Source organism: Camellia sinensis, chromosome 2, assembly GCF_055761805.1.
Source record: "Camellia sinensis isolate YWXY chromosome 2, ASM5576180v1, whole genome shotgun sequence".
NCBI classification, from domain to species: Eukaryota; Viridiplantae; Streptophyta; class Magnoliopsida; order Ericales; family Theaceae; genus Camellia; species Camellia sinensis.
In genome coordinates, this window is record NC_138962.1 from 176,992,971 (window position 1) to 177,007,082 (window position 14,112).

At 33.3% G+C, this 14,112-nt stretch overlaps 2 protein-coding genes across 5 annotated transcripts; both read right to left on the reverse strand.

Annotated features, from left to right (window-relative positions):
• On the reverse strand, positions 1-1,755 carry LOC114269530 (NAD-dependent malic enzyme 59 kDa isoform, mitochondrial). The gene is made up of 3 exons (XM_082916257.1): positions 1,243-1,755; positions 809-937; positions 1-298 (listed from the first exon to the last, which is right to left on the reverse strand). Exons 1-3 carry the CDS (start codon positions 1,306-1,308, stop codon positions 128-130), a joined length of 366 nt encoding a protein of 121 aa, XP_082772383.1. The 5' UTR covers positions 1,309-1,755; the 3' UTR covers positions 1-127.
• A 902-nt stretch (positions 1,756-2,657) lies between these two features.
• LOC114269529 (putative disease resistance RPP13-like protein 1) lies at positions 2,658-12,779 on the reverse strand. 4 transcript variants are annotated; one of them, XM_082916254.1, is made up of 4 exons: positions 8,393-12,779; positions 6,808-6,983; positions 6,658-6,719; positions 2,658-3,077 (listed from the first exon to the last, which is right to left on the reverse strand). In XM_082916254.1, the coding sequence occupies exon 1, from the start codon at positions 12,572-12,574 to the stop codon at positions 8,444-8,446; it is 4,131 nt and encodes a 1,376-aa protein (XP_082772380.1). In that variant the 5' UTR covers positions 12,575-12,779; the 3' UTR covers positions 2,658-3,077; positions 6,658-6,719; positions 6,808-6,983; positions 8,393-8,443. The 4 variants fall into 4 exon arrangements, with proteins under 4 accessions (XP_082772380.1, XP_082772379.1, XP_082772382.1 ...); XM_082916253.1 differs by having other exon boundaries at positions 6,808-6,998; XM_082916256.1 differs by lacking the exon at positions 6,658-6,719.
• Between the last annotated feature and the right edge of the window lie 1,333 nt (positions 12,780-14,112).

Consider the following 14,112-nt stretch of genomic DNA (forward strand, 5'->3'; position numbering starts at 1 on the left):
GAGAGAGAGAGGGGCATCGAATATTGCAGTGTTCAAGGCCTATCACAGTCTGTAAGAGAGATAATAATCAATTATGTTAAAGAGCAAGTGATCTGATTGAATATATTCAGTCCCAAAAATGCAGCCTTTAAACTCTTATGAAGAACAAAATGAGTAAAGGCAGATATTTGAAACAATAAAATATTAAATAAAGAAAAGGGACCACTGAACATAAAATAAACAGCACAAAGTCAATATAAAGACGGTCTTCAAGAAGCTTTTGATTGTTGGTACCAACATCAAGCATAACTGGAAGTATCTGTCATAGATGAATGCATCTAGATTGGTATAGAAGAAAGCAGAATGAAAGGGTAAAAAGTTAGTCCAAAACTGGATATATAATATAAGATAATAAATATCATAGTTACTAATATCTTTGAGATCAGGTGGACAAGAAATTACTGTCAGTTCTTTACGCATCTAACCTTCTATCTCATATATATGCACTTTCATCAATATAATATCCACATTGATGAAAAATAGCCAACAGAAATATGTTTTGTGAAGCATGAAAACATATCAACATATAAGCAAGCATAGGTAACCTTTTCTGTGTATGATACATGCAATAGCAATGTGCTATGATCTAAACCAAGCATGGTAAGTATCAGTGAGTCAGCCCAGTATTAATGTGTGTATTTACTTGTCAGTGTGCACATGTGTTTATGCATTGACGCACACTTGTATACCAATTTTATTTTAGTGCACACCTGTTTGTGCTATGCCTATATGAACCTGTACATAACAAAGAGAGATGAGCAGAGCATACTCTCTGTGGGCTGATACCAGTAGCAGCGACATACATATCAAGTTTTCCAATGGGTATTCCAATTCCCTTGACCCCAAGATCACCTAGACCAAGAATGCGACTGCCATCTGTCAGGACAATCATGTCAACCTGCAATACAGAAGAAGCCATATACCCATGATATGTCAAGTGCAATGATGAACATAACCTTTAAGCGGCAAGGAGTGCTGAACCAATTTTCATTTCTAAGCGAGCAAAAGTGCTCATTTTGTAATGTATATATTCAGTATTCACAGCAAACAACATTGCTACACTGAACACATTTTTATACCTTGCTTTGTTTACCATCTGATCCGGTACAAGTACGAAGCACTCTTAATGCATCACCAAGATGTAGATAAAAGCAAAAAAGAGAACAAAACTGGACATTATTGCATTTTAGATTTCCAAAATACCTGATGACCAGGCCAGTTATAGATCATGGACATCATTTCTTCTTTATCTTTTGCACTGAAGTACATTCCCTATGGGTGTCTGAACAACCCTGAATAGTTTTGGCAAACCAATCCTACTGTAGGAGTGTATATTATTGGTGCAAAATCTTCTATGTTATCAGTGAGGACATGGAGAGAAAAGCAACAGCAATACAGCATTGCTTCAAATTATCTCTCTAGCTAAAGAGAAATTATAATTAATTCTTAAATCACTTGTTGTTTACGAGCTGATAATTGCCACCAAACTTACTCGGTAGTTTAAATATAAAGTCTCATTCCTATCATGCAGTCTATTCAAGATCCTCCATTTTGCTAAGGACACAAAGCTATCATCTTGGCCTTGAGTATTTTTTTCAAGTGATTGATATGACACTAACAATACAAACAACAAAACATCAAGACCATTACTTTTAGAAACAAAATATATTAGAGAAAAAGAAAGAGTGAAGAATAAGAAGAAGAAGAAGAAGAAGAAGAAGAAGAAGAAGAAGAAGAGAGGGCGGCGGAGGGAGGGGGGTGGTGTGGGTAATATGGAGGAGATACTAGGGGTTGGGGTATATGGATAGTATTAAAAAAAAAAATCCACTACCACACTTGCAAATTTTTTTTATTTATTTTTATGAGAGCTCTACCTAAAAGGTGTCCTAACTCTAATACTAAACTTAAACTACAAACTCAAATTTCATGGTCACAGACAATTCAATTTTCATCTGTGTATTTTTCTTTACTTCAGTAATCAATCTGACCATGGTGTGTTCTCTGCACACTTGGATTCAATTGTAAGAGCAACTACCTGACATAAATTAGAAAGAGCACACCTAAGAAAAGTCTAAAACCATACAGCATGCCAAGTTTGAAAACAATCTACTCCTCACCAGCCAAGGTTAAGCAGCTAGAAGTATGCTTAAGAATTTGGAGAGGCAGATATATTGCTTGATTTGGCTTATCTACATGTCAAGTGTTTGATTTCACTAAAGATTCAAGGTGTACATGTCAAGTGCTATGACTCAGACATAATGCACCAAACATCAACATAATGTATACTCTTCTTCCCACAAAATTATGACCATAAATTTCATTTCCAGGTTATTTTATTTTTTCATGTTCCATTAATTAACAATTCATTGTTTACTAAAACCATAGAAAAGAAACCAATTAACATAGATAGAAGTAATACTGTATTTACGTTTTAAATAGCTATTTCAAGACTCCAGTTGAGATGGAAAAATCTCCTTGCTAGAACTAAAGGAATACAAGACATTTTACCGGCACATTAGTTGTTCCAAAACTTCTCTGCTGCGTTTTTCACCTCTATTTTTTCAAATTAATCTGTGATCCTTCCTCCATTCAGTAATATATAGATTAATCAATAGTCATTAATAAAAACATTAATTCAACTTATTTATTTTGGAAGAGAGCAATTATAAGCGTTAAATGGTGTGCTTCCAAGGCTTACACCTAATACATTATGAGATCCCAAGGAGACAACGCAAATGCCATCATTGCAGCTGCATCAAATATTCTTGGTCCATCGCAAAAAAGGCCATCAAATTAAGTTTAGGAGCTGAAATATAGCACTTATAGAATGTTTGAATGAAGTACAAGATCATTTTTACCGACCTAAAAGCAAGATAAACTATAAAAACCAAAACACATGGAGCACGTAAAGTGACGTGTTTGGACTCGAAAGCTTTTGCAAGTAGCATGATGTCCCCATAGGCATGAGATGTTTGTACAGTTAGTGTAACCAATCAAGACTCAGCAACAATCCAAGATCAGACTAGAGATATGTTGTCCTACAAACCAAACAAGTCAAGTGTTAGTTCAACTTGTTGTAACAGAGTAGTTAGGTAAATATATATTTTGTAAACATGTGGAGTGTATATAAGGTACTGTATCTCTGATTTTTCAATCTGATGAAAATCATTCAGTTTCAATATATAACTTCTTCATGTGTAACATTAAGAGAGGTAGCTATAGCATAGCAAGTCTGCATATATCCATCAGGGATGAATTGATAGATTAAAAACTAAATATCCAGAAATAACTTAGAGAGAATGATATATATATATACTCAAGGAAGCTCAAGTGGCAAATCAAGACAAATCCAAAATGGAGTGTGCTGTTAGATAATCATCAAGTTCACAAAAATAGGATTCTTCTCCATATTACAGAGAAGAAGTTCTAAGAATCAACCATTGCGGAGGTAGAAACGTCCATAAAACAATTCACCACTAATATCAACGTTCAATTATACATAATTTACACTAATAAACTTGTGTAATACACAAAACTGGATCAAGTAATTTATAGTTACCAAATTACAAATACCATAATGAAAGCAAAAACCACAAATAGTTAATTTTTACAAAAATCTAATAAATGACCGCTTGCATCACTAATACTATAATTCCATAAATGCTAATAAAGTTAAACAATTGATTACATAAATCATATATGTATAATATTTTCCTTCATTAAAATTTTGAACAAATTTAATTCAGATATATTCTCTGAACATAAGGTTTGTTTAGTTAATTTAGTTGAAGAAAACAACACCCACTGTGTCTGTTGACAATTCCTTTTTAATGCCACAAGTTCTCTTCTCTTTTTTTCCCCCTTTTTTTAAAATATAAGCATAAATCCTCTCCTAAACTGTCACAAAATGCTGTAATCATCACCTTGGATATTAATATAATAGTGATGTATAAGGTAGGTAACATGTGAACATCTACAAAAGAATTCAAAGAAAGAAGAAAATGAAAAAGAATAACAAAAATATTAGAAGGAAAAAAAGGGTAACATGAGTATATATTAATCCCTATGCTTTATGAAATTAGTTCATATTTTTTAGTGTACAAGATTGACCTCATTTAAAATAAAATTTTCAAAAAGCCAGAACAATAATTTCAGATTTTCAAATTTCCAATGGGGTCACTTGACCCAACTTTGTTATACGTGGCTCTGCCCCTAAGGATCAAGGCACTACACCAACAGCTACTAAAAGAATACAAAAGGGAAAAATTTCCCAAACAAAAGACGGACAATAGGAAACTATTCCTCCAATTGTAATAAGTTAACATAGTGCACCTAGAAGACACAAGGGCTGTTGCATATGCAGTTACACCCAATTTTAATAGGTACCATATGCCATTTGTTTGGAACCAAATAACATGAAAAACATAGACAACACATGAATGAAAACTTTTTAACATGGATTTATCTTTAATATATATGAGGAACAAAATTTTCATTTGTTTCCATTGAAATGGCCGAAATGTTCCCATTTCCCAAGAGACCGAAACAAAACACTAATGGAATAATAAAATTCTAGTGTTTTCATTGAAATCAAGGTTTTAAAAAGCGGCCGCAACCGTTACGTAACGCCGTTATGTAACGGTTTTGGCGGTTACCGCCACCCGTTACGGCCGCTTTTGCAGTGTGATTGAGATTCACAGGTGTGTCGGCCGTAGCGGCTGCCATAGCGGTCGTAACGGTGCCGTAATGGCCTGTTACGCACCGTTACGTAATGGTTTCAAACTGTTTCTTTCGAAAAAACACAAAAAAAAAGCTGAAAATAGGGGAAGAGGGATAGAGAAAAGAGGGAAGATAAAGAGAGAAAATGGAGGAACAAGAGATAGAGAGAGAAGAGAAAAGATGAAAAACATGTTATTGATTTGTTGAAATTGTAAGACCTATGCTATTTTATTCAGCTGCTATCACTAAACCATTTTGTTTGTGTGTGTCTATCTATATATTGTTTGAAAATAATAATAATAATAAGTGTGGTCATTATCTATTTAGCTTGGTTAAAATATGTATATATATATATATTTAAGCTCTTATTTATTCTCTTACTTTTGTCATTGTTTATCTTATATATAATAGTTAGTGATTGATATTTTGTATAATATAAAGTTATTAATTATTAAAATAAAATGTAAAAAACTCAGTTTATAATGATTTAAAAATATGAAATATATTGGATCATACTTAAAAATTTACAAAAATTGATCAATATTTATTTTTAACCCAATAAATATGATCATGGAAAAAAAATATTCGTATCGGTAAGTTTTTTTCAAATTGTGCAAAAAATAAAAAAATTCACAGTTCCGGTTACCGCAACCGTTACACTACGGCCTTTACACCCCGCAACCGCAACCATGTCACCGCCACCGTTACGGCGACCGCAACCGTTTTTCAGAACCTTGATTGAAATACATCAAAACATAGTGAAAGACACCAAAACATAGTGTGATATACAGAAAGAGTAAATTGTATCGATACAAATTTAGGTATTTTCATAAACATTTATTACTACAGCTTAAGTAAATTTTTAGACCTTATTGGAAACTTTTATTTAATAAAATTGAGTTATTTGACAATACTTAATAATTTTTAGTTCATAGTAACATTAGTTTTTTAATTCTTTTACGTGAATGACTATATGAATCTCAATTTGTTTAATTAATCAATTATTAGGCTTTTATACAATTAGATATATTTCAATTTATATTTCCAAACATTTCTATTTTATCTTCATTTCATAAAATATTTCAGAAATGTTTTTGTTTCTGTACTATTTGAAACAACACACCGAAACGAAATTTTGATCTTTGTATATATAAAATATTACTCGAAATCCAAAGACCCAATCATCAATTTGCTAATTCTTTGAGCACAAGTGCCAAAAAAAAAAAAAAAGGTAGGCTTCCACACACAAATGCAGTAGACATAACATCACACAAATTCAATTACATTATTTAGGGTGTGTTAAACATCCACTAGTTCTAAATTGCTCAGGAGATTAAGCATATGAAATACATAACATGTTAACAATATACAAAATATTAACAAATTGTATGTAATGTGCCCATTAAAAACTTTGATGTATAAGAATATACTTAATATTAAAATATCAACTAAAGCAAACAAGGCAGCAAAGATTAATAAAATAATGTTGACTCACGCTCTGAGCAAAATGGGCAGCATTTTTCTACTGAGTTTCAAGGGGTAAAACAATAGGAAGATACTCTACCTGTACAATTTAATAAATGACTTCATTCAACTTTTTACTACATACAAGTTATTCAGTAACCAAAATTTAAATTATAATATAGTCAGGAACACATTATATAAATATATGTACATTTAAGCTAATGAATAATCAGTATTGATGAACTATGAGAGTGGGTTAGTTATCAAAAGAAAAATAGCAAATTGGGGGTTCACTATGACAACCTATATATATGAATTGCCACCTCATACACCATACTACCCAAAAATTTTACAAACAAAAATAGTGGGGGAAGCCAAGCTCATTACATTTTCACTAAATGCAACTATAGATAAATAAAAAATCACTCAACATACCTCCATGAAATTGTGAAACTATGAACATTCTAAACATGAGGTTTCCCGAAGCTATATTTCCCCTAAACAAAATGAAAGGCCATATGATGCAAGTTAGGTAAAGATATTACAAAAGAAAACAAATCAGTTTCAACTCAAGAAAATTCTTACCAGGATTGGTCAAAATGTACATGGGGATAGCGAACAATCACTGGATGCACAGGATATCCAAGGACAAATACACCAAGTTGGAAAGAAATGAGAACTCTTCCATTTGTTGTGGTTCCCTCGGAAATAAAAGCAGATGAGGAAATCTATCGAAAGAAGCCTTTCTTTGTATTCAAATCCTTGAAAGCACATTTCTGTATCAAATAATCCCTTCTAAATTGATAAAACTTAATACTCTGAATTCTTTTCATACAAAAAATGTAACAACTTCAGGTATACAATTAAAATTGCTTTCAATTTCCATATTTATTAGAACAACTCACCAAAATGAAATTTGAACACCTGATATGCGTATATTTGTTTGTAACTTTTTAAGTTAGCTCTTACAACAACAAAAAATTTGTTTAATTTTTCTAAGCAATTGCAAACTACTTACATCACAGCGTTTCATTCTCTTTCCTTTTTTTTTTTAAAACATTACCCTCATTTGACCGGCCAAAAAATTCTCCCTTCAACAAGAATTTGTACCAACTTAATCACTTTCAATCTAACTTTAGTGTACAGGCAACAGCTTAACAAATACAAAAATATTTTATTGATGACTAACTCAGAAAACCCAAAAAACTAAGGTTTGGTTTTCATAATCAATTTTGAAAGATAATTTTCTAAAAATTTGTTTGGCTGTATATTCTAAAAATAGTTTTCAGAAATTTGAAAATCCAAAACTCATTTAGTTTTTAGAATCTGAAATAATTTTTAAAACTCTGTTTGGTTTTGGAGTTTTTAAAAATAGTTTTTAAGTTTCAATTTGTATTTTATTGTTGTTAGTGAAACTTTTAAGTATTTAATCAATGTTTTTCAAGTTTTTAGATCCACTCAATCTAAATACAACTAAAATGTATAAAATTAATGAAAAAATTGTTTAAAAAATCACTAAATTTTAACAAATATACAAATTTAATACATTTTTGTATGTATTTTGTATCTATTTAATTTTTCTAAAGATTTTTTTAATTTTTAATTTTTTTTTAAGTATATGCTGATTAGATGCATCTAAAAAGTAAATAAATAAATAAAACAAATTAGCCAATATATTAAAAAAATATGAATTAAAAATTTTAAAACTTTTTTTGATAACTCCAAAACCAAACAAAATTTTAAAAATTATTTACTCATTCCATAATGGTCCTCCAAATTTAAATTTAACATACTTTTTTCATTATTTTCAAAAATATTTTTTATTAATTGAAAATACAAATTCATTTTATTTTAAATTTTTATATGAATTTGCAAATAACTTGGTCATCCAAAAAAATTCATTAACTTGAAAATATGATGTACTACATACTTCAGCGATCCCTCATTCAAAAAAAAAATTGAAAGCCAATAAGCAAAAAGACATTAAAATTAACAATGCTAGAAATTTTTATTATCAACTACATTGTTTGATTAAGTTTTTTAAAATCTGTAAAAGTAAAAAAATAAAAATGAAAAACACTTTATTGTTTTTCATATGATTTTTTGTTTTTAAAGTCTGAAAATATTTTTTAAATGTTTATATTTATAAAATTGGTTTATGTTTTGATACCTGGCAATTTGAGTGCTTGTAAAACTGCGGTGGGAATCTCCACAACAGAGCTTAACCATGAACATCGACTTCAGGTATGTGAGCTAAGTGGGGCCAATATTTGCCTTTCCCCTTTTCACACTTCCTTGTTAGTTTCCGACTTCCCCAGAGCGTCAATCTCTTAAGTGAGGGAGGCAGCCGTTGCACTGGTAAAGATTTGAGCCTAGGGCAACCCCAGATTTCAAGATATTCAAGAGAGGCGAGGTTTTGAAACAACTTAGAAGATAGCTTCTCCAGATTTCGGAAATTCCAGATCCAAAGATTGAGCAGAGAGGTGGGCAGCAACTTCCCATCTATCGGAAAGCTGGACCCCGCTACACCTTCTTCTTCTTCTTCTTCTTCTTCTTCTTCTTCTTCAATCAACAGTGTTGTAAGAGAGGATAAACTGTGCAAATCAATCTCCTTGAAGTTGTTGTTCCATTGTGAAATATTCATCTCCAGCGATTGAAGAGAAGTTAGGTAGTTGATGCTCTGCAATCCGTGTGGTAGGGCCTTGAGTTTTTTGCATCCCCTGATCCCCAAATGTGCCAGATTTGTTGCGGAGTGGAACCATCCTTCCGGAATGTACTCCAAATTCTTACACCCATACAAGTACAATCGACTGAGATTCCTGAGATTATTATTATTATTAGGAAGGGCATCTGGCAAGTATTTGAGCCTATCACAATCCATGATCAAAACAATCTCAAGAGGTGGACAGGTAATTTCCATCCCCTCCTCTACCACTAGCAGTGCCTCCAACTTTTTACACCTCCTAATCTGAAGCTCTTTGAGTGTGGGTGGTAGCCTCCCACCTCTGCACGATATCAAGCATGTGAGGGATGGACAATCTTGAACATCTAACACTTGAAGATTACTGTCATTAATCTGTGTTAAACACCTGAATAAGGATTGCAGAGCCTCACAATCATATATCCTCAGTGTTTTCAGCGTGCACGGAAAACCTGTCTCTGGAAAAGAGCCGAGACTCGGACACTTATAGACAAACAACTCTCCAAGAAAAGTGAAGTTATGTACCAGCCGTGGCAGTTTCTCTAGCTTTTCACAATTATCTATTTTTAGATGCTCAAGCCTCCTCACTATGCAGGGGAGTCCCTCTTGTTGCTGCTGCTGCTGCTCATGTTGCCCTTTGTTGTCTTCATCCTCATCTTCTTCAAACAATGAAACAAGCTGGGGGCAGCTTTCAATTTTCAAACGTTGAAATGCAGGGAGACTGTGTTGTACTCTCGCCTCGTTCTTCCACAGTGTCTTGAGTTCTTCACAGCTTGTGATCTCCAATGCTTTGAGTTCCATCAGCCCATGAGTAACCCATTTTGGCAAGAGCTCGAGTTTCTTAATCATCCCAATGCTCAAGGAAGTTATTGAACTTGGATGCTTAGACTTCGCATTTGCTGATATCACTTCATCATCAACTAGCAATTGCGGGCACTTCGTAATCTTTAGATTATTCAAACAAGGTAGATCACTTGGCCACATTCCAACAAGTTTTGGACAATTTTCAATGGAGAGCTCACTAACATGAGTAAATGGTTCAACTTCCTTATCATCTTCAAAAGTATACCAATACTCCCATTCCAGCATATCCTTAAAGCTTAGAGTCTCCAGTAATTGAAAAGGTTTGGCACTACCCTGCCCATAAAACTCAGGACTGACATGTTTTAGTACAGTCATTCCTTTAATGTAAAGGTTTTTGAGAGAGGGTAGTTGTCCAAGTGGTGGCAAGGATACACAATTTCCACAATTATCTAAACTTACGTCAACTATATTGGAGAACAGAGGATCTCCTATCCAAGTCGGAAATCCTATACCAAGGTAGCCTTTGATATGGAGCTCTTTTAAACCTTTGTGAGGTCGCAGCATGTCAAGCACTCCTGTTTCAACTCTTACATCTCGTGAATTATCTGAGTTAACACTCCATTCCATTGATAACATGTCTAACCCCTTCTTATCATTTAAATTCACCTCCCTTGCATCTAATGGAAACACCACGTTCTGTAACCCAGATAAGCAAAGCTTCCCCCGAAGATAAATTAAATTTCCCAACTCTTTTAACCGATGCCCACTGTTTTTAGTAACAATAAAATTGGACAGCGTTTGAAGACTAGCCAACTTACCTATTCCCAGTGGCATTTCTTTTAAGGAATGTGCATTTGTAGTATCGAGATGACGTAGGTCAATTAGGTTTCCCAAGTCTGTTGGCAACTTTTTCAGTTTTGTACATTCTCTTAACATCAATGTTTGTAGATTGTAAAGAGAGCCTAGTGATTCAGGTAATTCTTCAATGGAGGTGTGGGATAGGTTAAGATACCGCAGATGTTTCAAATCTCCAACCGAATTTGGAACTTCTGTGATGCAATATCTACTCATATTGAGCACCCTCAAGCTTCTTAGCTTTGGCAGTAGATTAAGGGGAACATTGCTTGCCAAATAACAATTCAGACCATTTAGTGTGTTAAATGGTAAGAAAGTTCGTAAGTGCATGGCTTTGTCAAAGATCTCAAATTTTTTCATACCCTCATGGTACTTTTGGGTGTAGGATGAATGTCGAACTTTCTTTAGATTTCGGTATTGCTCCTGATCTTTAAATTTATCATCCAATCTTAAACAAGTATCTCTTGCAACTACCTGAGCCAAATCATTGATGAGGTCATGCATCACAAATTTAGAGCTTTTACTAGTACTTGATCGTTGGAAAAAAGACCTTGACAACAATTCCTGGAAGTACTCACCTCCAACATCTTCCATTTGTTTCTTTCTTTGTTTTTGAATGAAACCCTCTGCCATCCACAAGAAGACCAACTCCTCTTTCTCAAATTCATAGTCGTTGGGTATTATGGAGCAATATGCAAAACACTGCTTCAAATGTGAAGGTAGATGATGGTAACTTAACCTCAAAGCTGGAAGGATGTCACTTTCTTGTGGTAAATCCCATATTTTACTATGCAATACATCTTCCCATTCCTCATCTTGTTCTTTGCAATGTAAAAGGCCACCGAGTGTCCTAGCAGCCAAAGGCAAACCTTTACATTTCTTGACAATTTTCTTACCAATCAATACCAAATTTTGATTTGCATCAATACTTCTATTCTCAAAGGCATGTCTTGAAAACAATGACCAACAATCATCATCTGATAGGACCTCAATGTCATGAAGTTCAATAGCTCGCATCATTTTTGCAACGCCTTTGTTACGTGTTGTCACCACTACTTTACTCCCTTGGGCTCCATCGTTGAAAGGTTTCTTCAAAACATTCCAGTCACTGTATTTTTTGTTCCAGACATCATCTAAAACAATTAAGAACTTCTTTCCAGCCAAAGCCTGCTTTAGTTGAACTTGAAATTGGTCCAAGTTATTAAAACTAAATGTTTGGGAAGTCACTGACTCAAGAATTGCTTTTGTTATTCTCATAATGTCGAACTCATCTGACACACAGACCCAGGCTTTCAGATGGAAATGCTTCTGCACAGTTTCATCGTTGTATACCATCTGAGCAAGGGTGGTCTTGCCAATCCCACCCATACCCACAATGGGAATTACACCAATGTTGTTATGACTTGATTCATTCCCCCTTACAAGCAACTCAATTATCTTTCTTTGATCATGTTCTCGGCCATAAATGTGAGGTTCATCAAATAAAGATGTAGAGTCTGGTCTTTGCCAAGTCTTAGTCATAGGTGTAGGGGTGGTTCCAACAATCTTAACCAAATTAAGTTTCGAACATTGTTCATAACTATTGTGCAATCTGGTATTGATCTCCTCAATCTTGGACTTCATTTTGAAATTAAACATAACATCTCTTGTCTTGAAATTTGGGATGAGGTTCCATACCTTACTAGAACTAGCTTGGGGCTGCTTTGCCTTGAGACTCTGTCGCAAAGCTTCGGTGGCGAACTCATCCACAACATCATCCAAATCATATGCCACATCCTGGAGATTGTCGAGCCATAGGTTCACGGCTCGATCTGTCAATTGCTTCTCCTCTGCGTCAATCAGAAGAGCTTCAATTTGAGACAGCATATTGGTCCAATTGGTCAGTTGGGTATCAATACCTTCAAAGGTGGGTAATTTGGATAACGCAAAAGAGGACATCTTCTCAAACAGCAATTTGACGAAGGCAGAGAGAAAGATCTCTGCTATAGGCATTGTTTCCGATTACAGAAGGAAAAAACCAACAGATCAGAAGGGAAGCAAAGCAAAGAGGTTGTTGAGTTTTTTTTCAGTGAAAAAAGTTTTAGCAGTCTCAAAGATGGCTATATTTTTGTTAGAAGAAGAAGAAATCATGGAGTGCTGAGAAGAAGTCAAAAGTGGAGTCTCCTTTCATTGGCCCCCTGTCCCTCTGTGAAAACAACATATAAATTAAAAATAAAAATAAAATACTCAAAATAAAAGAACCCAAACATTATATATATATATTTTTTTAATTTTTATTGTTAGTAGAAGGAACCCAAATATTATATTATTTGGCGCTAAGAATAAAGTCAAAAATGGCGTCTTCTTTTATTGGCTCCCGGTCCCTCTTGGAAAACAACATATAAATTAAAAAAATAAAAGAACCAAATTCCGCAGGTAGAACCCAATTATTTTTTAGGGTTTGGCTTCTGTTCAGTCTTTAATCGGATTGGATTGTATTGTTGGATTTGTAGAGCTTTATTACGGGTCTCGTTTTAATAATTTGAACCGTTCAATGTGTAAAACTCGTCGAGTATTATAAGCCTGTAAAAAATCACGTTAATCGGATATCGGTATCTATGTGATCAAATCAGTTTTATATAAAAAAAAATAGACGGTGAATAAATTAACGGTTGACAAAAATATGATTTGATCACATAGCTACCGATATCCGATTAACATGATTTTTTATAGGCTTATAGTACTTGACGAGTTTTATAGATTGAACGGTTCAGATTATCAAAACGGGACTCGTGGTGGGCCCTCACGGGCCCAACAGCACGGTCTAATCCGATTAAGGACTGGACAGAAGCCAACACTTATTTTTTAATATATTTTTAAATGAATTCATATCTCTACCATGATTTTTCTCTGTTTCTGCCTTAGAAGTTTTCCAATCTTTACCCAATAATATGGGGTTTTGGTTAATACATTTTTAATTTTGTTTGAATTTAAAATGAAAAATACTACGAGTAAAATAAAAGAGGGACTAAAGTAAAATCTAAAATCAATAATAAGGATTATTAATGTAATATATTCATTATATTATTGGTCTTTATAATTTGTTTTGAATTTTATTTTGATTTTTTTAATTTTGCCCTTAATTTTTTCTGTTTCAATTGTTAACAACATTTGATGGAGGGACCATCTTGTAACAAAATTTAAAATGTAAAGACCAAAATATTCAAATTAAAATTACGATAACTAAAATGATACTTTTCTTAAATTACAGAGACCAATGATTTAATTTACAATTTAATCAAAAAAAAAATCTCTCTTTTGTAAGAGATAATTGGACAAGTATTCTAGCATGAATAATGTAGAGTAGTACTCTAAAAACACTAAATAATGAAAAATTTAAAATAAAAAAATGGATGGTTTATAATGAAACTTGTAATGAACTCTGTGTTTGAACAATACTTTCTAATATAGATCGAGGACTAAATTTTTTATTTTTTATTTTTTATTATTTTTGTGAAGATTTGTCTAGGGCTGGCCCTGAGTTATTAGGG

Excerpts from the sequence above, each read along its gene's own strand:
- LOC114269530 (XM_082916257.1), bottom strand. The coding sequence starts at position 1,308 with ATGTACTTCAGTGCAAAAGATAAAGAAGAAATGATGTCCATGATCTAT. Across the intron at positions 938-1,242 it reads ATAACTGGCCTGGTCATCAG|GTTGACATGATTGTCCTGAC; the intron begins GTATTTTGGAAA and ends TCTGTATTGCAG. Across the intron at positions 299-808 it reads CTGGTATCAGCCCACAGAGA|ATACTTCCAGTTATGCTTGA; the intron begins GTATGCTCTGCT and ends CATCTATGACAG.
- LOC114269529 (XM_082916256.1), bottom strand. The coding sequence starts at position 12,574 with ATGCCTATAGCAGAGATCTTTCTCTCTGCCTTCGTCAAATTGCTGTTT.